The sequence below is a fragment of the Scleropages formosus genome, chromosome 6 (assembly GCF_900964775.1).
Source record: "Scleropages formosus chromosome 6, fSclFor1.1, whole genome shotgun sequence".
NCBI lineage: Eukaryota > Metazoa > Chordata > Actinopteri > Osteoglossiformes > Osteoglossidae > Scleropages > Scleropages formosus.
Genome location: NC_041811.1, coordinates 9,994,298 through 10,019,877, shown reverse-complemented (window position 1 = coordinate 10,019,877; position 25,580 = coordinate 9,994,298). Strand labels below are relative to the sequence as shown.

Sequence of the window (25,580 nt, the reverse complement as noted above, 5' to 3'; positions counted from 1 at the left end):
AGCACATATCCCTGGGGGGCGCCAGTACTGATTGTGCGAGTATTGGATGAGAATTTTCCCAGCCTCACTATCTGCTGCCTGTCTGTCAGAAAGTTGGTGATCCACCGACAGATGGAGGTGGGCACAGAGAGTTGGGTTAATTTGGACAGGAGGAGGTGTGGGATGATGGTGTTGAAGGCTGAGCTGAAGTCCACGAACAGGATTCTCGCATAAGTCCCTGGTTTGTCCAGATGTTGCAGGATGTAGTGCAGTCCCATGTTGACTGCATCATCCGCAGACCTATTTGCTCGGTAAGCAAACTGCAGGGGGTCCAGCAAGGGTCCAGTGATGTCTTTCAGGTAGTCCAACACCAATTTTTCAAGTGACTTCATGACCACAGACGTTAAGGCGACAGGTCTGTAGTCATTAAGTCCTGTGATTTTGGGTTTCTTTGGGATGGGGATGATGGTGGAGCGTTTGAAGCAGGAAGGAACTTCGCACATCTCCAGTGATCTGTTGAAGATCTTTGTGAAGATAGGGGCCAGCTGGTCAGCACAGGTTTTTAGGCAGGCCGGTGAGACGCCGTCTGGGCCTGGTGCTTTCCTTGTCTTCTGTTTGACGAAGACCCGACGCACCTCCTCTTCACAGATCAAAGGTGCAGGAGGGGGGAAGGTGGGGGTTACTGGAGGTGTTAATTGATTCGTGGAGAGAGGGTCTGAATGGGTGTGCGGTGTGAGACAGGGTTTATCAAACCTGCAATAAAAAATCATTCAAATCGTCGGCTAGTTGTTGAGTTGACACGGTGCTGGGGGGTGGTATCTTGTAATTTGTGATGTCTTTCAGGCCTTTCCACACTGATGCAGGATCGTTGGCTGAAAACTGTTTCTTCAGCTTTTCAGAGTAGTTTCTCTTAGCCACTCTGATCTCCTTTGCCAGTGTGTTTTTGGCCTGTTTATACAAGACTCCGTCCCTGTTCTTGTAGGCGTCTTCTTTGGCCTGATGAAGCTGTCTGAGTTTTGCAGTGAGGACCTGAAGGTTGTAGGTTTGAACATCCCTCCAGCTGTGAAATTACCCAAGTGTATAAATGGGTAAATAATTGTAAGTTGCTTTAGAGAAAAGTGTCAGCATTTGAAGAGTTGGGTAATTTTTAGTGAGAAAGGAAGGTCCATGATCCAGGGAACAGAAGCAGGAATCTTTTTATGTATCAGTACTTCTAATTCTTGGCACTCGGTAATCCGTTTTTCCTTTTATCGGATCCTCTGTTGCTTAATTTATAATATTAATGCCAGAGTTTTAATGATGAGTAATGCTGGAACTGGGTGGAGTTACGCCTTCAGTGTTCATTTACTTTCTGCTGTTCTTTCCGACATTTCAGTATTTATTTTTAAGCACTTGCAGTTGTTTTATGGATGCAGAGTCCAAAGGTTTAAGTCTTGCTGTTATTTTAGGAGGTTTTACTTTTTACATGAAGTTAAATCTTTTGCTTTTTACCGTGTGCTTAAAAAATAATTTAATTGTTGGTTATGAATATTCGCAGGTTAATGAGTAATTTCAGTCTCTCTCACTCACACACACACACACACACCATAGGAGGTCGTGGGGAGCCGGAGCCTAATCCAGCAGCGCAGGGCGCAGAGCCGGAGGGGGAGGGGACACACCCAGGATGGGACGCCAATCCGTCGCAAGGCACCCCAAGCGGGACTTGAACCCCAGACCCACCGGAGAGCAGGACAAGGTCCAACCCACTGCGCCACCGCACCCCCATCAAGTAGTCATAATTTTCCAAAATAATACTATGTCATGTAATATGTTCTGCAAGGTTTAACCATGACTTACAATCAATTTATTGTGTTTAAAAGCCAGGGGGCGCAGTGGCGCAGTGGGTTGGACCGCAGTCCTGCTTTCCGGTGGGTCTGGGGTTCGCGTCCTGCTTGGGGTGCCTTGCGACGGACTGGCGTCCCGTCCTGGGTGTGTCCCCTCCCCCTCTGGCCTTACGCCCTGTGTTGCCGGGTAGGCTCCGGTTCCCCCGTGACCCCGTATGGGACAAGCGGTTCTGAAAATGTGTGTGTGTGTGTGTTTAAAAGCCCTGCACCTTTCCACATGACATAAAACCTACAGAAACAATAAATTAAAATGTGTATCTACCCCTAAAATTTAAAGATTAAAGTCTAGGGTTTAAAACATTTAACAAAAGTTTTTTGTGCTGTGCGTTTACATGAGAACTATTTATAGAGTCAACAAGTTTTTTTAGCAGTTGAACTGCCCTACCTTGTACATTTATTAATTTAGTTAACAAAACCTCAAACCTCAACCTTTAAAACATCAGCAGGTTTTAAACAAACGTCAAAAAAGCGACATCTTGTGCCATTGAGAACAACATTTTTCTGAAAGATTTTTAATTACCATAATAGTACAGAAGACAAAGAGAACAATATTTTTTTAACAAAACAAAGGAAGCAGATTTCAGTGTAGATGAAAATGTTAACTGATTCAGAGTGTCAATAATTTTAATTGTTTTTAAAAACACACACACACACACACACACACACACACACACACATTTTCAGAACCGCTTGTCCCATACAGGGTCACGGGGAACCGGAGCCTACCCGGTAACACAGGGCGTAAGGCCGGAGGGGGAGGGGACACACACAGGACGGGACGCCAGTCCGTCGCAAGGCACCCCAAGCAGGACTTGAACCCCAAACCCACAGGAGAGCAGGACCTGGTCCAACCCACTGTGCCACTGCGCCAACCCAAAGTTTTCATAATTTTCCGTTTTGGAATTATTAACTCGTCCGTGAAATTAAGGCATCCAACAAACTTTACCGATCAAAAATGAGATTTTTAATTTACCCCTATTATTACGTTATGGGTTTGTGTAATTTAATTTCATGAAGCCAGTTTTTAAACGATATTGCAGTATTCATTGCACGGGCGGAGAAGTAAAGACTAAAATTTAGGACGAAGACAAAAAGACTAAGAAAATGTACTGGCGTTCAAAACCCAGAACGACGTCATGTTCCATCCCAGTAAGGCATCCAAAAAGCTGGGGCCGGGAACACAAAATAGACAATATGAAGACATCTCTCTGGCTGATTTGAAGAGCATTCAACAATCAACATATTTCAAAAACGTTGTTTCATATAAATTTACAAAAAGTTATTTAAATCAACTATGTAGTATGTTTAAATAACGCGTTTTAATACATCAGCCTCAGGGCAGTAGATTTTTATGAAATCATCTGATAAATGCCCCCTGTCAGAGAGGTCTTCAACTCCCACCTCCGACAGAGCTTCAACCAGGTCCCGAGGGAGGTGGGGGACATTGAGTCTGAATGGACTATGTTCCGCTCCTCCATTGTCGGTGCGGCTGTTCGGAGCTGCGGCCATAAGGTCTCCGGTGCCTGTCGCGGCGGCAATCCCCGAACACGGTGGTGGACACCGGAAGTAAGGGATGCCGTCAAGCTGAAGAAGGAGTTCTATCGGGCCTGGCTGGCTCATGGGACTCCTGAAGCAGCTGACGGGTACCGACGGGCCAAACGGAGCGCGGCTCTGGCAGTCGCCGCGGCAAAAACTCGGGCTTGGGAGGAGTTCGGTGAGGCCATGGAGGAAGACTTTCGGTCGGCCTCAAAGAGATTCTGGCAAACCGTCCGGCGACTCGGAGGGGGGAAGCGGTGTTCCACGAACACTGTTTACAGTGGAAGTGGTGCGCTGCTGACCTCAGCTGAGGATGTTCTCGGGCGGTGGAAGGAGTACTTTGAGGATCTCCTCAATCCCTCCGACACGCCTTCCGTAGAGGAAGCTGAGGCTGGGGACTCGGAGGGGGACTCGTCCATTACCCTGGCTGAAGTTGCTGAGGTAGTCAAAAAACTCCTCGGTGGCAAGGCTCCGGGGGTGGATGAGATCCGCCCCGAGTTTCTCAAGTCTCTGGATGTTGTGGGGCTGTCTTGGCTGACACGCCTCTGCAGCATCGCGTGGAGTTCGGGAACGGTGCCTCTGGACTGGCAGACCGGGGTGGTGGTCCCTCTTTTTAAGAAGGGGGACCGGAGATTGTGTTCCAACTACAGGGGGATCACACTCCTTAGCCTCCCTGGGAAAGTCTATGCCAGGGTACTGGAAAGGAGAATCCGACCGATAGTCGAACCTCGGATTCAGGAGGAGCAATGCGGTTTTCGCCCTGGCCGTGGAACACTGGACCAGCTCTATACCCTCACTAGGGTGTTGGAGGGTTCGTGGGAGTTTGCCCAACCAGTCCATATGTGTTTTGTGGACCTGGAGAAGGCATTCGACCGTGTCCCTCGTGGCATCCTGTGGGGGGTGCTTCGGGATTATGGGGTTCGGGGCTCGTTGCTACGGGCTGTTCGTTCCCTGTATGACCGGAGCAGGAGCTTGGTTCGCATTGCCGGCAGTAAGTCAGACCTGTTCCCGGTGCATGTTGGACTCCGCCAGGGCTGCCCTTTGTCACCGATTCTGTTCATTATTTTTATGGACAGAATTTCTAGGCGCAGTCAGGGAACGGAGGGTGTCTGTTTTGGTGGCCGCGAGATCTCGTCTCTGCTTTTTGCGGACGATGTGGTCCTGTTGGCTTCATCAAGTCAAGACTTGCAGCGTGCACTGGGGAGGTTTGCAGCCGAGTGCGAAGCGGCGGGGATGAGAATCAGCACCTCCAAATCCGAGGCCATGGTTCTCAGTCGGAAAAAGGTGGATTGCTCCCTCCGGGTTAGGGGGGAGTTGCTCCCTCAAGTGGAGGAGTTTAAGTATCTTGGGGTCTTGTTCACGAGTGAGGGAAAAATGGAGCGGCAGGTCGACAGACGGATCGGTGCGGCGTCTGCAGTAATGCGGTCATTGTACCGGTCTGTTGTGGTGAAGAGGGAGCTGAGTCGTAAGGCGAAGCTCTCAATTTACCGGTCGATCTACGTTCCTACCCTCACCTATGGTCATGAACTCTGGATCATGACCGAAAGAATGAGATCGCGGATACAAGCGGCAGAAATGAGTTTCCTCCGCAGAGTGGCTGGGCGCACCCTTAGGGATAGGGTGAGGAGCTCAGTCACCCGGGAGGGGCTCGGAGTAGAGCCGCTGCTCCTCCGCATCGAGAGGAGCCAGTTGAGGTGGCTCGGGCATCTGTTCCGGATGCCTCCTGGACGCCTCCCTGGGGAGGTGCTCCGGGCTTGTCCCACTGGGAGGAGGCCTCGGGGCAGACCCAGGACACGTTGGAGAGACTATGTCTCCCGGCTGGCCTGGGAACGCCTTGGGGTTCCCCCAGAGGAACTGGAGGAGGTGTGCGGGGAGAGGGAGGTCTGGAGTACTCTGCTCGGACTGCTGCCCCCGCGACCCGGCCCCGGATAAGCGGAGGAAGATGGATGGATGGATGGATCTGATAAATGCACTGTGTGTGTGTGTGTGTGTGTGTGTGTGTGTGTGTGTAAATTCAGATATGTATATTTATATATGTATGCATATTTTATTATGAGAAATTATTATTATTTGTGAAAACGAAAGCAAAACCGACTGCGCAAAACGAGTTTAACGACACATCTATTTACAGTATACTACAAAAAAAATCTCTGTTTTCCTCTCTCTATCTCTCCATTTCATTTCCGATTTCAGATAAAACTACTTAAAACTAAGGATCAGGCATGATGAAGTTAAATCAATCAATGACGATTTGAAATCGATACAATAAAATCTCAACAAATGAAACCAAACCAAAAACAAATGTCTCTTGGCGGACTTGATGTAACATTCAAGTACAAATAATAATCCGTAACTGAAGGCTCTAAAAACCGAGAAAAACTCACAGAACCATTTTTCACTCGATCACCAGCTCCGCCGCTCAACCGAAACGCTTCTCTAACTTTTTCCCATTTTTGGGGAGGCGTGGCCTTAGTCTGACGTCTATTAACATATTCTCGCATGACACGTATGACGAAATGTTAGACAAAAGGAATATATATACAGCGAAATAATGAAATAGTAAGGTACAAATCATATGGTAATATAATTGCTTACGAACAGTAAACACCCACATGCACTGCATTATTATTACATTGAATATGAATACATAAAGTGACACATCTGAGCCATAATTTTCCAAAATAATATACTGTAAGTGGAAGGGGTGTGGTGGCGCAGTGGGTTGGACCACAGTCCTGCTCTCCGGTGGGTCTGGGGTTCGAGTCCCGCTTGGGGTGCCTTGCGGCGGACTGGCGTCCCGTCCTGGGTGTGTCCCCTCCCCCTCTGGCCTTACGCCCTGTGTTGCCGGGTAGGCTCCGGTTCCCCGTGACCCCGTAAGGGACAAGCGGTTCTGAAAATGTGTGTGTGTGTATACTGTAAGTGTCATGTAATACTACTGCAACGTTTAACCGTGAGTTACAGTGAATTTATTGTGTTTAAAAGCCCTGCACCTTTCCACATTGATTAGGTAAAACCTACAAATAAATTAAAATGTGAATCTACCCGTAAAATGTAAAGACTAGGTTTAAAACATTTAACGAAAGTTTTTCTTGCTGTGCGATTACATGACGATTTATAGCGTCAACGGTATTTAATAAATGTACAGTCTGGTATCACCAATAAATAAATATGTATATATGTAATGCTAGGGGGCGCGGTGGCGCAGTGGGTTGGACCTGGTCCTGCTCTTCGGTGGGTCTGGGGTTCGAGTCCTGCTTGGGGTGCCTTGCGACGGACTGGCGTCCCGTCCTGGGTGTGTCCCTTCTCCCTCTGGCCTTGCGCCCTGTGTTGCCGGGTAGGCTCCGGTTCTCCGTGACCCTGTATGGGACAAGCGGTTCTGAAAGTGTGTGTGTGTGTGTGTGTGTGTGTGTGTGTGTGTGTGTGTGTGTGTGTGTGTGTGTGTGAGACTATAAAAGGGGGTGTGGTGGCGCAGTGGGTTGGACCACAGTCCTGCTCTCCGGTGGGTCTGGGGTTCAAGTCCTGCTTGGGGTGCCTTGCGATGGACTGGCGTCCCGTCCTGGGTGTGTCCCTTCTCCCTCTTGCCTTGCGCCCTGTGTTGCCGGGTAGGCTCCGTGACCCTGTATGGGACAAGTGGTTCCGAAAGTATACTTACATACACATAAATAAGTGGCTGGATAGTGTAGTGGTAAGATTGCTGTCTTTCACCTGGGAAACTGGGGTTTGAATCCTGGTCATGGCCTACCCTCTAGTAGGGGGTCCTTAGGCAAGACCTCCTTATGCTTGGCTCTGCCTACCTTGGATATGAGAGTGAAACAAACAAAGAGAACCATGCCAGCTCAGATGTTGCCTGGATTAACAAGGTCTGTGCCAGATGTTGGGGAACCAGGACATGCTGATGATAAGTGGGCTACTGGAACTAGAAGAAGGCATGCATGGACAAGAGAGGAGAATAGGGAACTGTTGGAATGCTACTACACAAGTGACCCCAGTGAAAGGGGTTACATGAAGAGGATGTGGGGCCTATGGATACTTTGAAACCCAACATCAAGACTAATGCCTAAACAACTAGTAGCTCAGTGTTACAACAACTGCTATCACAACTAGAGATTGATGAGGTACAACACAAATGTTATGCAAGGGGGAGCCAGGACAGGTTGGGGGGGGATATCATCATCCCCATACTCTGAGATTGGGAACCAAGCCCCAAGAACAATGCGCCCTTGTAAGCTGAATGCAAGAGCAGCTGACCTAAGAGATAAGATCATGGCTAAGAAGGACACCTGTGGCCAATTACCAAGACCAAGTGAAGTACCTACTGAAAGTCTATGAGAAAATGTGAATGCAGCATTATGAACAATCCCTACTGAGACCAACCAGCTGATGTACAATACAGCAACCGTGATCCTTGGATACAACATGAATACCAAGCATAAGAAGCAGTATGGAAAAGAAGGCTAGAGGCCAAGATCAAGGCAGCACAAAGGGAAGTTAGCCAGCTATCAGAACTGCAGAAAGGTGTGATGAAGACGCTGTCTATACCTGAGGCCTTAGAAATTGTCAAGCAAAGACTCACTGCCTGAAGGTACACCAGAGAGAGCAATACTGGAAAAACATAGGGGAGAAGGAGGCATCACATAACAACAAAGCCCAGGGGCTAGTGGATCTAAGAGCACAGCAACCTCCCTGAACAGGATCCAGTAACCATCACAGTGGCAGACATCCAGGAAAAAGTCTCAAGTATGAAGAACTGACATGATCCATGCCTTCTGGCTAAAGAAGCTAACCCAGGGAGTGCCTGGCAACACAAATGAACCAGTTGCTAATGGATGGGACCCACCCTGAATGGTTAACAGAAGGCTGGACAATCCTGATCCTGAAGGAACAGGACACTAAGAGCCTGCATCCAGACTGACAAACTGGTAATGGCTAACCAGACCGGACATAGTAGTGGTGGACAAACAGAGTAAGAAAGCCGTAGTGATAGATGTTGCCATCGCTTGGGAAGAAAAAAAGAACATGAGAAGCTTGAGAAATACCAAGGACTGAGAGAGGAGCTAGAAAAGATGTGGAAGGTGAAGGTCCACCACAGTGGTCCCCGTGGTAATCGGGACACTTGGGGCTGTGACCCCTAAGCTGGGAGAGTGGCTCCAGCAGATTCCGGGAACAACATCTGAGATCTCTGTCCAGAAAAGCGTGGTCCTAGGAACAGCTAAGATACTGCGCAGAACCCTCAAGCTCCCAGGCCTCTGGTAGAGGATCCAAGCTTGAAGGAATAAGACTGCCCGCAAAAAGGGGGCGAGTGGGGAATTTTTTTTTTTTTAGTCATACATATATACATATAAACACAGTGTATATGAAATAAATAGGGGTAAGAATAAGATCTATACTGTACTTTCTCGTGGTTCAGTGCTTTATGGTCCAAGTGTGTTTTCTGCCACAGGTTTCAATATCTGCATGTTTTATGCACTGACAGCAAGTTCAGAAATCACTTTTACAAGCTCACCTTGGGTGCTTCATAAAAACAAAACAAATGGAAAACAAAATTTTCTCATTTGTTTCCTGCAAAGACGGGTGTGTGGAGCCAGTCTGTAGGTATATAGGGTGTTTTAAATCAGTTATCTTTTCCTGTGTTTCTTATTTTTCATTTATTCTGGTGTTTATCTGTGTGGATCAGTTTTAGAGAAATGTCTAGAGGTGTATGAACTACTATGATTAAATGTTTGAGTATATATGGAAGTTCTCAGGAGGCGTTAGGGATAATATTGATGTACAAATTAATTTATGATGTTTTTATGATCACTCTGTTCGCTGAGTGTTGTCTGAGATGTAATAGTTTTAATTGTTTTTAAAAACCGAGTTTTGGATGGTAGCAATGTACTGATTGATAAAGTCAGCTTTCTTACGAGATAATTTGCATTTATGGATATGAAATTTGGCTACTAATTTGATTTGATGTATTAAATAAAATAGTTTGTTGTCCTTGCAGCAAGCAAAGAAACCAAACGCCAAATTTCCCACAACAGCAACAATGGTTTGCGATGATGAAAATGGACATTGATGACAATTTTGCACTTTTTACCAAGGTGATGCAGTACATGAGTGCTGCCAGGAGAAGTGCAAATGCACTTCTGTCCCAGTTGTACAGATATGTTTTAAATCTGTTCCTCTCAGTATTAGTCACCATTGTTTCAATACAGGGCCACGATGGTCAGGATGAAACTCCAGAAGCACAAAGCACCAGACCACAATGTAAACTGTATTAGTAACAAGAGTCATAGCTTGATACATGGAAATTGTGATGTGAGACCTTGATCTCAACAAGCAATGATTAAAATATATGTCCATGACATCTTCCAGCACCATCCAGTAGGAATGCTTACACAGACAGCACACACTCCACACAAGCACTTAAAACCTACAAATAGTGTAACACATAAGAGCTCATATTACACAGATACGGCATTGCCCCCCCCCCCCATTCCTGACACACATTAATACTCACACTAACTTGTTAAGTTTGTTCCCTCCTACATTTCTACAGCTGAAACTATTGCTTAGTTGCAATTATTGCACTTGTGGTTGAACCAGTCATTGACTGAGAAGGGGTGGTTATCTCTCACATCTGCAAAGACACATCTCATTATCTCCAACACCAAGGAAATAAAAGCAGTCTTTTTTCCCCTCCTCCCTCAGCTCCATTAATATACAATTCTAAATGTCAAAAATAGAAAAAATTACAATGCAGTATAGAGGATGTGGTGATGCAGTGGGTTCAGCCAGCGTCTGCTGTGTGGCAGGTCTGTGGTTCGAGCCTTTTTGGGCAGTGCTTGGTGCCAGACTGGTGTGCTGTGGCCTGTGTTGCTGGGTAAGGCTCTGGTTCAGTGCAATCCCACCTTGGTTGATGATGGATGGCAATGTGGCAAATACTTTTCCACAGTTCTGGATCAATCCAGTTTTAATATATGTTTCCACAACTACTGGATTTATATATTTCACTGAGGGTAGCTGCTTCCAGCTAGGTGCAGAAATTCAAGTTCAGTCACAGTATGGAAAACAGGATGCGTTGCAGCAGTGGACAGGCTTTGGACGGTAAGCATTAGCAGATGCTTTTCTCCAAAGCAACTTCCAATGAACACTATGTAGTGTTATCAGCTCACACACCTTATTCACCAAGGTGACTTACACTGCTAGATACACTACTTACAAAATGTCACTCATCCATACATCAGTGGAACACACACACACACACACACACACACACACACACACACTCTCTGTCACTCAGACACTATTGGGGAACCTGAAAAGCATGTCTTTGGACTGTTGGTGGAAACCAGAGCACCTGGAGGAAAGCCACACAGACATGGGAGGAACCTACAAACTCCGCATGGACTGAGTAAACTTGTGTTTAGTGTTGCTGTTATCTGTTTTCATGTGCGATTGTTTTTTCTTTTACCAACTTTTTCCCCCCTTTAGTTAGTGGTAGTGTTGGTTTGTTCACTTGGTTTATTATGTGTGATGGAGGGTTTTTTTTTTTTTTAAACAAAACATAAAGTGTGGTTTTAAACACATCTGGTCACTTCCCAGATAAGACACTGCTGCATTTCACTACAACATATCTAAATTTATGACTCGATACTTTACAATACCACTGAACTTTCTCCTCATGTTTTGTTTAACTCAGTAAACCCTCATCTAAATTATCTCACAAAATTTAGTTGCAGCAGTGAATGACACGTCACTTAAGAGTCAGACGTTGACAAGAGCAAATATGTGTTTTTGTCTTCTACTCCTAGCAGCTATTGTATATTAATGAGGTAAAAGACACTAATTTCATTGTCATAAAAATAATTGTCAGAGCATTTGAAGCAATCTGAAGATTTGATCAAGACCTGAGTGGCTGCAGTGACCTTATAAATATATAAACAAAACTGAACAGTGAAACTATATACACCTGTATTTTACATTTCTTGTATATATTTAGCTGACTTTCTCCAAAGCATCTTACAATGACTTACCCATTTTATACAGCTGGCTAATTTTTACCAAATTAACTTAGGGTAGATACTTTACTTTGAGTAACAGTAGGAGCATCAGTAGGGTAACAAAGTATGACAAGCATCAGGCTTTTTATTGAAAAACATTTAATTTAAAATTTAGCAATATAAATATCATCTCAATATTAAGATACTTGTCATTGTATACAATACATTGAAATTGTGAGGTAACCCTGAGAAACCAGCAGCAGAACAAACAAAATGATTAAAATGTACATCCATGACATCTTCCAGCACCATCCAGTAGGAATGCTTACACAGACAGCACACACACTCAACACAAGCACTTAAAACTTACAAATAGTGTAACACATAAGAGCTCATATTACACAGATACGGCATTGCCCCCCCCCCCCCATTCCTGACACACATTAATACTCACACTAACTTGTCAAGTTTGTTCCCTCCTACATTTCTACAGGTGAAACTATAAAAAGGCACCTTATACTAATGTGCACTTCAAGTACAGGTTAAGGCTACAAACAGCTGCTCACGAGTTGAATGTGCGTCAACAATCCGTGGTCACAACAGGCGTCCAGGTGATGAATCTGTATTCACCATGGCCTCGTTCCCGAACTCCTCTGGACCTCCACTCTGTCTTCCTGTGCTGTTCAGAACACTGGTATCTGCACCAGTAGACAGTCACAGCGTGAAAACGTGACTGCAGACTCTGGCCAACAGCTACAGGGACCATCTAGTTGCAATTCTTGCTACAAACTGAAAGGACAGCTCTTTTCATACCAATGTGCACAATTATTTATCTTCCACACCAAAAAAATAAATTCTGTTTTTCCTCTCAGATTCATTTTTGTGAACAGACAAAAAGGTCTGATCAAACTTAATATAAAAAGGTGCAAGATTTCCATCCATCCATCCATCTTCCTCCGCTTTTATCCGGGGCCGGGTCGCGGGGGCAGCAGTCCGAGCAGAGTACTCCAGACCTCCCTCTCCCCGCACACCTCCTCCAGTTCCTCTGGGGGAACCCCAAGGCGTTCCCAGGCCAGCCGGGAGACATAGTCTCTCCAACGTGTCCTGGGTCTGCCCGAGGCCTCCTCCCAGTGGGACAAGCCCGGAGCACCTCCCCAGGGAGGCGTCCAGGAGGCATCCGGAACAGATGCCCGAGCCACCTCAACTGGCTCCTCTCGATGCGGAGGAGCAGCGGCTCTACTCCGAGCTCCTCCCGGGTGACTGAGCTCCTCACCCTATCCCTAAGGGTGCGCCCAGCCACTCTGCGGAGGAAACTCATTTCTGCCGCTTGTATCCGCGATCTCATTCTTTCGGTCATGATCCAGAGTTCATGACCATAGGTGAGGGTAGGAACGTAGATCGACCGGTAAATTGAGAGCTTCGCCTTACGACTCAGCTCCCTCTTCACCACAACAGACCGGTACAATGACCGCATTACTGCAGACGCCGCACCGATCCGTCTGTCGACCTGCCGCTCCATTTTTCCCTCACTCGTGAACAAGACCCCAAGATACTTAAACTCCTCCACTTGAGGGAGCAACTCCCCCCTAACCCGGAGGGAGCAATCCACCTTTTTCCGACTGAGAACCATGGCCTCGGATTTGGAGGTGCTGATTCTCATCCCCGCCGCTTCGCACACGGCTGCAAACCTCCCCAGTGCACGCTGCAAGTCTTGACTTGATGAAGCCAACAGGACCACATCGTCCGCAAAAAGCAGAGACGAGATCTCGCGGCCACCAAAACAGACACCCTCCGTTCCCTGACTGCGCCTAGAAATTCTGTCCATAAAAATAATGAACAGAATCGGTGACAAAGGGCAGCCCTGGCGGAGTCCAACATGCACCGGGAACAGGTCTGACTTACTGCCGGCAATGCGAACCAAGCTCCTGCTCCGGTCATACAGGGAACGAACAGCCCGTAGCAACGAGCCCCGAACCCCATAATCCCGAAGCACCCCCCACAGGATGCCACAAGGGACATGGTCGAATGCCTTCTCCAGGTCCACAAAACACATATGGACTGGTTGGGCAAACTCCCACGAACCCTCCAACACCCTAGTGAGGGTATAGAGCTGGTCCAGTGTTCCACGGCCAGGGCGAAAACCGCATTGCTCCTCCTGAATCCGAGGTTCGACTATCGGTCGGATTCTCCTTTCCAGTACCCTGGCATAGACTTTCCCAGGGAGGCTAAGGAGTGTGATCCCCCTGTAGTTGGAACACAATCTCCGGTCCCCCTTCTTAAAAAGAGGGACCACCACCCCGGTCTGCCAGTCCAGAGGCACCGTTCCCGAACTCCACGCGATGCTGCAGAGGCGTGTCAGCCAAGACAGCCCCACAACATCCAGAGACTTGAGAAACTCGGGGCGGATCTCATCCACCCCCGGAGCCTTGCCACCGAGGAGTTTTTTGACTACCTCAGCAACTTCAGCCAGGGTAATGGACGAGTCCCCCTCCAAGTCCCCAGCCTCAGCTTCCTCTACGGAAGGCGTGTCGGAGGGATTGAGGAGATCCTCAAAGTACTCCTTCCACCGCCCGAGAACATCCTCAGCTGAGGTCAGCAGCGCACCACTTCCACTGTAAACAGTGTTCGTGGAACACCGCTTCCCCCCTCTGAGTCGCCGGACGGTTTGCCAGAATCTCTTTGAGGCCGACCGAAAGTCTTCCTCCATGGCCTCACCGAACTCCTCCCAAGCCCGAGTTTTTGCCGCGGCGACTGCCAGAGCCGCGCTCCGTTTGGCCCGTCGGTACCTGTCAGCTGCTTCAGGAGTCCCATGAGCCAGCCAGGCCCGATAGAACTCCTTCTTCAGCTTGACGGCATCCCTTACTTCCGGTGTCCACCACCGTGTTCGGGGATTGCCGCCGCGACAGGCACCGGAGACCTTATGGCCGCAGCTCCGAACCGCCGCACCGACAATGGAGGAGCGGAACATAGTCCATTCGGACTCAATGTCCCCCACCTCCCTCGGGACCTGGTTGAAACTCTGTCGGAGGTGGGAGTTGAAGACCTCTCTGACAGGGGCCTCCGCCAAACGTTCCCAACAGACCCTCACTATGCGTTTGGGCCTGCCAGGTCTGTCCAGCTTTTTCCCCCGCCATCGAATCCAACTCACCACCAGGTGGTGATCAGTTGACAGCTCAGCCCCTCTCTTCACCCGAGTGTCCAAAACATATGGCCGAAGGTCAGAAGAAACGACTACAAAGTCGATCATCGACCTCCGACCTAGGGTGTCCTGGTGCCAAGTGCACTGGTGGACACCCTTATGCATGAACATGGTGTTCGTTATGGATAAACCGCGACTAGCACAGAAATCCAATAACAACTCACCGCTCGGGTTCAGATCAGGGAGGCCGTTCCTCCCAATCACGCCCCTCCAGGTATCACCGTCGCTGCCCACGTGGGCGTTAAAGTCCCCCAGTAGAACGACAGAGTCCCCAGTGGGAGCGCTTTCCAGCACGCCCCCCAGGGACTCTAAAAAGGCCGGGTACTCTACACTGCCGCTAGGCGCATAAGCACAAACGACAGTGAGAGACCGTTCCCTGACCCGAAGGCGTAGGGAGATGACCCTCTCATTCACCGGGGTAGACTCCAACACATGGCGGCTGAACTGGGGGGCTATTAATAAGCCCACACCAGCCCGCCGCCTCTCACCTTGGGCAACGCCAGAATAGTGGAGAGTCCACCCTCGATCGAGTAGAGTGGTTCCAGAACCCAAGCTGTGAGTGGAAGTGAGCCCGACTATATCTAGACGGTATCTCTCAACTTCCCGCACCAGCTCAGGCTCCTTCCCCGCCAGTGAGGTGACATTCCAAGTCCCAAAAACCAGAGTTGGCGCCCGAGGTTTGGGTCGGCCGGGCACTCGGCCCCGACCACCGCCCAAATCACAATGCACCGGCCCCTTACGGTTTCTCCGGCAGGTGGTGAGCCCACCGAAGAGCGGCTCCACGTTGTGGCTTCGGGCTGAGCCCGGCCAGGCCCCGTGGGCATAGACCTGGCCACCAGGCGCTCGCATGCGAGCCCCCCCCCCCAGGCCTGGCTCCAGGGTGGGGCCCCGGTGACCCCATACCGGGCGGGGTAAACGGACGCCTTGATTTTTTTGTCATAAGGGGTTTTTGAACCGCGCTTTGTCTCGTCTGTCATCCAGGACCTGTCTGCCATGGGAGACCCTACCAGGGGCATGTAGCCCCAGACAACATAGCTCCTGGACTCATTCAGGCACTCAAACCCCTCCACCACGATAAGGTGGCGGTTCACGGAGAAGAGGTGCAAGATTTCATAGTACCATACAGTGTTACACTTTGGTATTTGACTGTTGATCCTTCGGACAGTAACTGTTCTGGTTTGCTGGTGTATATATTCAGGATAATCTATTGCTCAGTTGATGGTTGGCTGAGAGAAACACTGCTTTCTGTGTCTGTTTTGTTTTCATGAGAGTTACCCTGCTTCTCATATTGAGATGAGTATTAAGATACCTGTCACTATATGCAATACATTGACATTGTGAGGTAACCCTCAGGAACCAGCATGGAGGCACAACAAGAACAACAACATTATCAAGATCCCATCCCCCACAGTGAGGCCCCACAGTAACCCTAAATTAATCCCTTCCCACAACTCCTTAACCACCAACACAACTGAAAGCACCAACTGCACGACCCACAGCAACAGCAGCACGATCAATGGCACTACCAGTCCCGCATGTAGTTCCTGCAGCTGTTCGTACCAATTGCTGTTCTCAATTTTCTGCACTGTCCTCATCACTTCCTGGAAATACTGTAGTGGCTTATATATTATCATCACGTGCAAGATCATAAACAGACCCAGCACTGGGAATGGGATCCAATTTAGCCACTTCTGCTGCGGCAACATCATCGTTGTCACTAAAAGCACCAACAGCATCAGAAGCAACAGCAACACCAGCTTCAGTGTACCCCCCAGAGTCTTCTCCTTCCTGATCTTGACTAACTTTTCACAAGTCATAGACATTATAACCATCTTGAAGGCTAGGAACAGCCCCAGCCCCGCACCCAGTGCCACATACAGTTCCTTATGTCCAGGTTTAAATGTCACTGTCACTGAGAGAGCCACCAGCACCAGATTCAGCAGCAGCATCACAACCAGGAAGAGCAGATACAGTTTATGTTTCAGCGTAATCTTCTTCTTCTTCTTGAACTCTTGTACCGTCATCCATAATAACACCAATGCCCCCAGCAGCAGCAACACAGAAAGGAGCGGGAACAGCACTGTAAAAGAAAGAGGGGAGAAAAAAAAAAAAAAAAAAAAAGAGGATGTTCAATAAAATTTTAACAGATGTATGGATAAAACAGCAGCAACAAAATTCAAATGAAGTTACAGTAACAATACCTGTAGGAGAAACAGTAACACTGACAGATACAGTGTTGATGGTGTCATTTGTCCTGTTGTCCATCACTCTGTACACACCACTGTCAGCTGGTGTTGTGTATTCCAGCATCAGAGTTGAGTTGTGGACAGACGCCCTGTGTTGGTACTGAGGTCCACAGTCTACAGAATCTCCCTCCACAGTACACACAGACACACTGGTGCAGCCACCAGAACTGAACAGAACACGGACTGGTTCTACAATGTGGAGCGGCAGGAAGAGGGACTCAGGTGACTGGATGGTGATGTTTGACTGACGGCCTGAGGGAACACAGATGGAGGTTATCAGGTCAGCAGCTGGTGAAGTGATTGAATATTTCGATAAATGACCAATAACCAACAGCAGCAGGACCTGTACGGGGTGAAAAATGTCCTTTTGTCTTCAAAAAATGTTAGATTAAGAACACTGATGATCCGGTTCTTGTACTTCTATGGAGTCAAACGTATCACACATAGTTAAGAGCTCAAGAAAACCTGCACCTCTGAGGAAGGAAACTGCAATAATGTATCAGCTCCACAATACAGTGCACCTGGGAAACATTTCTCAGGCTTTGACAGACCCTTGTATATTTACCTGCAATAGAAAGAATAATCCCTTCAGGTGTCCCTGTATTATATATATATATATGGATATCCAGCACAGTCTGTCCATCTTTCTCCCAGCGGACGTTAAGATGACTGAGATTTGCCTGTTTGCTGACGTTGGCATAGCAGGGGAGAGTGACAGGGTCCCCAACCTGTGCAGTGATATTCCTGTCTGTGGACACTGAGAAAGTGAAAGAACAGACAGTAATGATAAATAAAACATGTAAATATTGCTGTAAAGAACACAACAAGCTGACAATTAGAACTGTGTACAGTTTTAGTACAAATTATCCTTTATAATATTATATATGTACTTAGCAGGTACTTTATTCAGTATAAGCTACAGAGCGTACAGTGTTATTACCCATTTACACAGGTGGATATTTTACCACAATAAGTGCTCCACTTAAGAACATGACACAGATTTGCAATCTAACCTAAAAAGTTACTCTGATGAGGTTATTGATCAGTTAAAAAAAATAAAGCACTGTCTAGGAATAAAAACACAAAAAAGATACTAAATACATCAATTAATGCAATACTGGCATTACAAAAAAGTGACAGAACCTGAGCTTGTAATGCAAAGGACAAAAACTTACCAGAAACACCTAGTTCCACCACAGCAAGATGATCAAACCCTGTGAAACAGTCATATAAACCTTCATCATTGTACTCAACAGGTGAGATGGTTAAAGAGAAGTTTCCATCCTCTATCCCTTTCTCAGAGAGCTGGGCTCTGCCCTCGTACCCAGGGCCTGCTGTGAACCGCCCCCGGAACCACTGGGCAACAAGTTGGCCTTCAGTTATCCTCCAGATCACATCTTGCTGCTCTGCTGGAGTGTTTTGTGTTCTATAGCAGTGCAGGACAGCAGTGCCTTTCAGGGACACAACTTGCGATGCAAAGAGTTCAGCTAGAAGCCCTGGAGATGGGGGTGGGAGGAACAGTTATTTTAACAAAGTACAGTAGGTAAAGTATATGCATGCACAGAGTGAATCTGACAACTTACAAGGATCTGAGTAACAAACTGCTAATATGTCAATTCTAATGCCAAACCCCAACCCAAAGTGCTGACACACACCAATCCAGGACCGTAAATGCTGTTTTTTCAAGAGTGAAGGTACAGCAAGTGGTAGGTTAACAAACTAGGTTTACGTGAGACTTTCATGTCTGCAGCTATGTCTTTCTCTTAAGGTAATGCATAAATTATACTTTTGCTGAGATGTGCATCGCTTTGGATAAAAGCATCTGCTTAATGAATGAATGTAAATGTAAGGTGTAAAAGAACCAAAGCGAAGGCAAACAAGCTACAGAAGAAGATCCTGTGACTTCTATATCTACCACCTGTGGGCCATCAGTAAAGCACTGCCTCTTAATCATCCTCCACCTCCAGAATTACGTGTTAATTCATAGTGACATGTTATTTGTCTTGTAGAGCAGACAACTTATTGTTTTTTTTTTTTTTTTTTTTTTTTTTTAAATTTCTTAGTTATGCTTCTATTTCTTACTACAGTTATATGCTTGCATATTAGTGAATTTCGTATGATGCTTGTGGTAAAAAGGGGTGCAGATGAGTACAGAGACCCTGGTCAAAAAGGGGTGCAGATGAGTACAGACAGCCTGGTCTCACTCTGGGTCATGGTTCTTCATCAGCCTTTCTTATTTACAACGTGTTATAAACAACTCCGTCAGCGGGCTCAGAACACCGAGGTGCGAGCACCAGCCACCTCGATCGAGAGAGAGAGAACCGCTCGGCTGCTCTGCTCCCATCTGAAGTTCAGTCGCTTAGTCCACTACAACCATTTGTGCCAGTGCACATCACAGCAGGACCTGAACTTTACAGGACAAACCCAAAACTCAGAAAGATGGCAGATGGAATCAATTAGAATAACAATTTATTCAATGGCAAATATTCCCCAGCCATTAAAAGAAGGTACCAGAAAAGAAAGAGTGCCCTCCAGCTCCTCAACTGTAGAACTCGGAAACAGTATCATTCACACAAAGACAAACAATCCAAGGAACGTAACTGACCACTTTGCACAGTTAATTACAAGGCTGGCACTGAAAGCCACTGAAACTTTCCCATTTCCCTCAAAAATAGTGGAGACTGATGTTACCAAACTGCACTCCTCCATACAGCATCCAGTAAATTAATGCTGTGGTCTCTATACAAGTGGGCAACACAAGTGCATAAAATCTGTCATGGCAGTAAAGCACAGTAAATTGAACATGAATTGACAGAGATGGACTAATGTTAAACTTCAGGATCAATCAGATCATGTGTGATTATTGTACTTATTATACTGCAGTTACAATAGAGTGACAAAAATTCACGTCACATGCTAGAACTCTGTGCGGTATTTGCTAATCCTATGGCAGATATTTACCACGGGGGGGGAAACACTCTCATAGCTCAAGAGTCTAGGTTTTTGCTCATTATACATGTTATTTCAACTGATCATTATGAATAACTCAATTCTCAGGTCCGAAAGGACTTATGTTCACAATGAAGAACCACCCTGTGATGGACTGGAATCCTGTCCAACCTGTATCCTTGACTAGCTTTGTACCCTATGCTCCTGGTATAAGTTCCAGACCACCGGGAACCTGACTGTGACAACTGATTACGCTTTATTAATTTCTGATCACAGTAAAAGCTTACTAAAAGGAAAAGGGATCGAAGAAAATAGTTAGTGGAAAATAATTCATACAAAAGTTAAGTGACGCACATTCTGTTTAACGTGATTTGAACTGTGTAATAGTCAATCAAAAGCACATTCTCCAGCAGTGTTAGCAGTTGTTAGTTCATGCCACAGTAAAACACATTTTAGTCAGGCTGTGGAGAACTTATACACATCCTCATGTTGTACTCTTTTCTACCAAGTACTGAAGTAGTTGAACGATCAGACATCAGCTCCAAGAGTTTGGTAGAGAGAGTTTTTCCATGTTTATTTTCATTAGATCAGTAGGGGGGGAAAAAAAAAAAAAAAATCCAATATAGTAATCGGACAACAACTTTTAAGTTTCAGTTACTCCTCAGTTCAATGGTGTTAGTGCACCTCCAGATAGAGAGCTCTCTCTCTCTCTCTCTCTCTCTCTCTCTCTCTCTCTCTCTCTCTCTCTCTCTCATACACACACAGAAATACAGACTTACCAGTGAAGATCAGGAACACACACACACACACACACACACACACACACACACACACACACATTTTCAGAACCGCTTGTCCCATACGGGGTCACGGGGAACCAGAGCCTACCCGGCAACACAGGGCGTAAGGCCGGAGGGGGAGGGGACACACCCAGGACGGGACGCCAGTCCATCACAAGGCACCCCAAGTGGGACTTGAACCCCAGACCCACCAGAGAGCAGGACTGTGGTCCAACCCACTGCACCACCGCACCCCCCAGATCAGGAACACTGAGCTCAAATTCATCATGTCCACAGTTCAGAAAACTGTTAAATATCTGCAAAGGATCACATTGATAAGTTCTAATTTTGCTATTTAGTTGCCCTTTTATCACATAACCTACATATATTAATAATTTACAAAACAGACCGCATAATGGATAAAGATTATGCATAAAGTTATGCTCACAGAAGTTTCAAATAAACCGCAGTTGAATTTTCATGCATTTTAATAACAAATCTTGACATTTCAGGTCCATCATTAATCTGTTTATCAGAAATATTTTAAAGTCCCTGGATCAAGAACTTAATACGATGGGGCTCTGCTCATGAGACCTTATGTTCCTGGGCTTGTTCCCAGCTCATCCACGCTCCCTGCTGCTGCATCCCTATCTTCCTGGACATCTGTTCTTCCTTTTCTGCATGCACCTCTCCCTTTAACACCTCCTGCTTCTCCTTCCTCTGGACTTCCATGTATCGCAAGCAGACCTGCTCCTCCAGATGCTACTATACCCACCACCAGCACGCCGTGCTGTCGCAGCCAGCATCATTCTCCACTTCCTTCCTGTCCTTACCTCGATGTCTGCACCAGCAATGCGAAAATCACCGGAGTCCCTGTATTGCAGTACTTCCCTTGCCTATTTTACCTTAAACTCCTCCTCTGAGAAAGGTACCTGTTACACTGCCTGTACAAGACAACACTGAGCATCTCCTTCCTGTCCTCCTAACCTGCTTCTCACCCTAAACTGGTCCAGTGAACATTAAATAGCTCCACAAAATGGGTAGAAAAATCACAAGTTGTTCAACTCTCTAAGTGTAACTCTGAAGAGAGAGAAAAAAAAAAAAAAAAAAAAAAAAAAAAAAAAACCCCCATCAGCTTGAATGAATAAATGTAAATTACCGACAGTGGAAAAAGAGAACCGGTGCGCAGAAAGTAACCCTAAAGTGGAAAAAGAGAAGGTGTTTAAATAAATAGTAGTGAATGACCCCTCAAACAAGCGAGTCGCGGTCCACGGTCACGACATGCAGTGACAGTCTTTTCTGATGCTCTGTTTCTGACAATCCTGTTTAACCAGTAAAGAAACACGGCGATCAGACACATGATGACGTAACTGCGCGCGGTGCGAGAACACAAAAATCGTTCTCCTCAGTCTTATTTGTCACGTGAGAGGACAACGTTGCCTGAAACACGGGCAGCTCGAGACGAGGTCGCGCTAAGCGCCACGGTAACCATCCACCGAGCTGCAAATGATCTTATCTCGAGTTGGACGACAGAACGGAACTTCTGAGACACCAGTACAAGAACCACCACCAACGTAAAACCCACCAGTAAAGCAAAACGAAGATGAAATTGGCTAAAGATACAAGTTGGCAGGTCGCGAACCCGTTACTCTGTCACTCAGGTGAGATATAATTTACCAAAACTTAAGGTTAAGCCTGGACGAATATGCCGAAAATAATGAAGCTCCCTTTAAAGCGCGAGACTAAACACTGATAAAAGCAAAACGGCAACTTACTGTTCTACTTCCTTCACGTGGAGGACTCCGTTTAGAAATTGTTTCGTCTCATAAATAGTGATCATCAGTCACGGAGCCTTATCTTTCCGCAGCGCTGTTTTAAAAAACCGCCATTCACCTACGCCTCAAGCAGGAGCAGCGTAGGAGTCACGTTCGTAGAACACTATATGATGTCTCCTGTCCGATCGCCCCGCCCCCCAACTACCTAATTGGTCCCTTGGGGCGGGGCTTTGGTGAGAGGACCGTTCTTTCCTTCTCCGGCAGATCCAGCAAGCTTTTAACCCTTTGGCCAACTAGGGAAACACACACACACACACACACACACACACACACACACACACACACACACACACACACACACACACACACATTTTCAGAACCCCTTGTCCCATACAGGGTCACGGGGAACCGGAGCCTACCCGGTAACACAGGGCGTAAGGCCGGAGGGGGAGGGGACACACCCAGGACGGGACGCCAGTCCGTCGCAAGGCACCCCAAGCGGGACTCGAACCCCAGACTCACCTGAAAGCAGGACCATGGTCCAACCCACTGCGCCACCACACCCCCACTAGGGAAACACGTCAAGCACAATTAAATATCGGTACAAATGCTCCTAAGTGAAATGTCCCTAAGGGAAATGTGACATGTCGCTGAGCGGCGCTTGACTCTATTTAAACGGCGGTACAGCCGGAAGAAGTCACTAAGTAAGAATACAGAAAGAAAGGAATATTCGTGAAACGTTTCTCTCGACCCAGAACCTCGGCTTGCAGCAACCCCGCTCGGGACAAGCGGCTTCAGTCAGTGTGTGTGTGTGTGTGTGTGTGTGTGTGTAATCAACAATGACAGCGAAATGCAAGAGTAAAAAAGTTGAAGAACCGCATGCAAGTTGTTGGTTTTATGTATTTGGATACATCAAAAGTTAAAATGATTAAGTGATGCAAGTCGAAAGTGTGCAGTTTACAGTGAGTTCAATTACACTTTATACTGACTGTTGCAGTACTTATCCCGCACTCATCCGGTACCACCGTACAGCTTGTACCACAAGGGCTCAGATGCGAATCGCCGCTCCTGCCACAGAACCTACAATCATGAAGGTACGGGGACAACTGCTGGTTGGGTCGACGCTGATCTGCGGCTTCTCTTCCTCGCCCACTTCCTTTCTGTGGTTTTCGAGTGACTCAAGGAGAGAAAAAATGGCACTAATGAGGCTTTACCGTTTACGCAGAAAACACACATTTCATTCGCACGCATTGTAACATGTAAATCAGTCGAGTCGCCCGCGTTCCTAACAGGTCACTCCGCCCCGGCCACACAATACCGCTCTGTATCGTAGTACACGTACCCAACTTGTCGTGACACTAAAAGTTTTACAGAGCATGTACGTAATATAGCTGTTGACAACAAAAACTTAACACCAGAAGGCAGTTTTCCACTCCCCGATGCCAGGTGGGTGCAGTGGCTGGGGTGTTTGGCTGCGTTCCACTCCGGCGTGGTGGGTCTGGTGTTTGAGCCCTGCTATGGACTGGCGTCCCGTCCTGGGCGTGTCTTCTTGCGCCCTGCGTTGCCGGGCTTGGGACAAGTGGCTTCAAAGAGTGTGTGTGTGTGTGTGTGGTTATGTGCGCGCGGTTATGTGCGCGCACGTATTTGCCGCAAAAAGCATTTTAACTCTTCGTGTTACATGATGCCGGAGATGCATGTGTACATGAAAAGTTAAAAAATGCGAGCAGCCCCGTACGCTGGAGTGAGTCATGCTTTTAATGTGTGTGGGTTTTACCTGTATAGCATTTTCTTTACAGATTTTATGGCCTTGTTTTATTAGGTTATTCTGTGCACTTCTAACCTTTTACACCGATGACTAATTTATTTGTCTGATTTTAGGGGTATTGTGGCGCGCAGCGCCGTGGGTTTGGATGGGGCGAAGGAGGACGCGGAGGCAGCGTTCATAACGAACGGTTTATTTGAACACCAACACAAAGGGAATAATGCTCTCGGTCCGAGGACCCCTTTTTCTCCAAGACTTGCGCTTACAGCCAACCAGCCTGCCTTAGTACCCCCTACGTTTTCACGACACACTGGAAGACATGGTCACCCTACTATTTTCCCCCGAAGTGGCCCCAGCGGTTACACACCCTTTAACATTATTTCCCATAATGCAACTATCTACATTTAAACAGTAACGCGGGTCGTTACAGTATGATAAAGTTTTATACTGCAATTTAGAAGTATTTTATGTGTTTTGAAGGATGCATGTAATGTATGTGACATGATGACTTAGGCTGAGCTGCTAGTATATTGGGGGACAGTCCTTTCGTGGGTATGTTGGTGTGGGAAAGACATGGGTCAGTTATATTTTTTGAAGCCAGGAAGGGGAATTGTTATAATTGTAATACTTCAGAAAACGAAAGAAAATGATAATAAAGACGCACCACACCGGTAGTCATTTCAGACTACTTAAAAGTTCTTTCGTTTTCTGAATTATTTATGTGCCTATTTGCGTTTTGATCTTTTCGCTTGTTTGGTCTAATTTCTTCGTTGCTTCATTCATTGACGAGACGACTTCACTTCTTGTCTTACTTTTGTTTGATGAGTTAATACTCGGACTGCAAATGCAAAAAAGCCGCTTATTCGCAGTAGAACGTCAAGTCAAAACGAAAAACGGTTTGGAGAAGAAAAAACTGCGGTCGCCGTTTGAGCGCGATACTAGTTTGAAGAATCGCGCTTCAACCACAGAGAGGCTCAGCTGACAAGGAAGGAGCAAACGGAAGCTGGAGTTGCTTGCTAAGATTTTGCGAATTCTGCGCGTAGAGGTGTCTGTGGTGTCCGAAGGTGCTTGAAGTTTTACTTATTGCATAACTCTCTCTGTGTGTGACTATATTCTCAGAATAGTGTGTGACTGACACACAGAGAGTAATTCTGTGCGGTACGGATGAGTCACCCATTGTAAGTAGTCTATCTAGCAGTGTAAGTTACCTCGGTGAATAGGTGTGTGGGCTGATAACACTACATACTAGATCCGTGGAAGTCGCATTGAAGGAAAGCGTCTGTTAAATAAATAAATGTGTCCTGCATTTAAATGTCGACAGTCCCAGCCCACCGAGAAAAACTAAATCATTTGTGATCTGAAAAATTTAATTCATATATATTTACAGGAAACAAAGAGTCAATTGATTGAAATCACCACCGCTACACAAGCTTAGTTAGAGCAAACATCAACAATGTCGTAATCCGGATGCAACCTTAACGTTATTT

The 25,580-nt window shown here is 46.7% G+C and overlaps 2 protein-coding genes across 2 annotated transcripts in view; both read right to left on the bottom strand.

Annotated features, from left to right (window-relative positions):
- Positions 1 to 25,580, bottom strand: part of LOC114910699 (polymeric immunoglobulin receptor-like) — an 80,417-nt gene that overhangs the window by 37,110 nt on the left and 17,727 nt on the right. The gene's annotated exons all lie outside the window — the stretch shown is intronic.
- On the bottom strand, positions 15,625 to 17,166 carry LOC114910710 (uncharacterized). The gene is made up of 2 exons (XM_029252868.1): positions 16,784 to 17,166; positions 15,625 to 16,662 (listed from the first exon to the last, which is right to left on the bottom strand). The coding sequence occupies exons 1-2, from the start codon at positions 16,890 to 16,892 to the stop codon at positions 15,932 to 15,934; spliced, it is 840 nt and encodes a 279-aa protein (XP_029108701.1). The 5' UTR covers positions 16,893 to 17,166; the 3' UTR covers positions 15,625 to 15,931.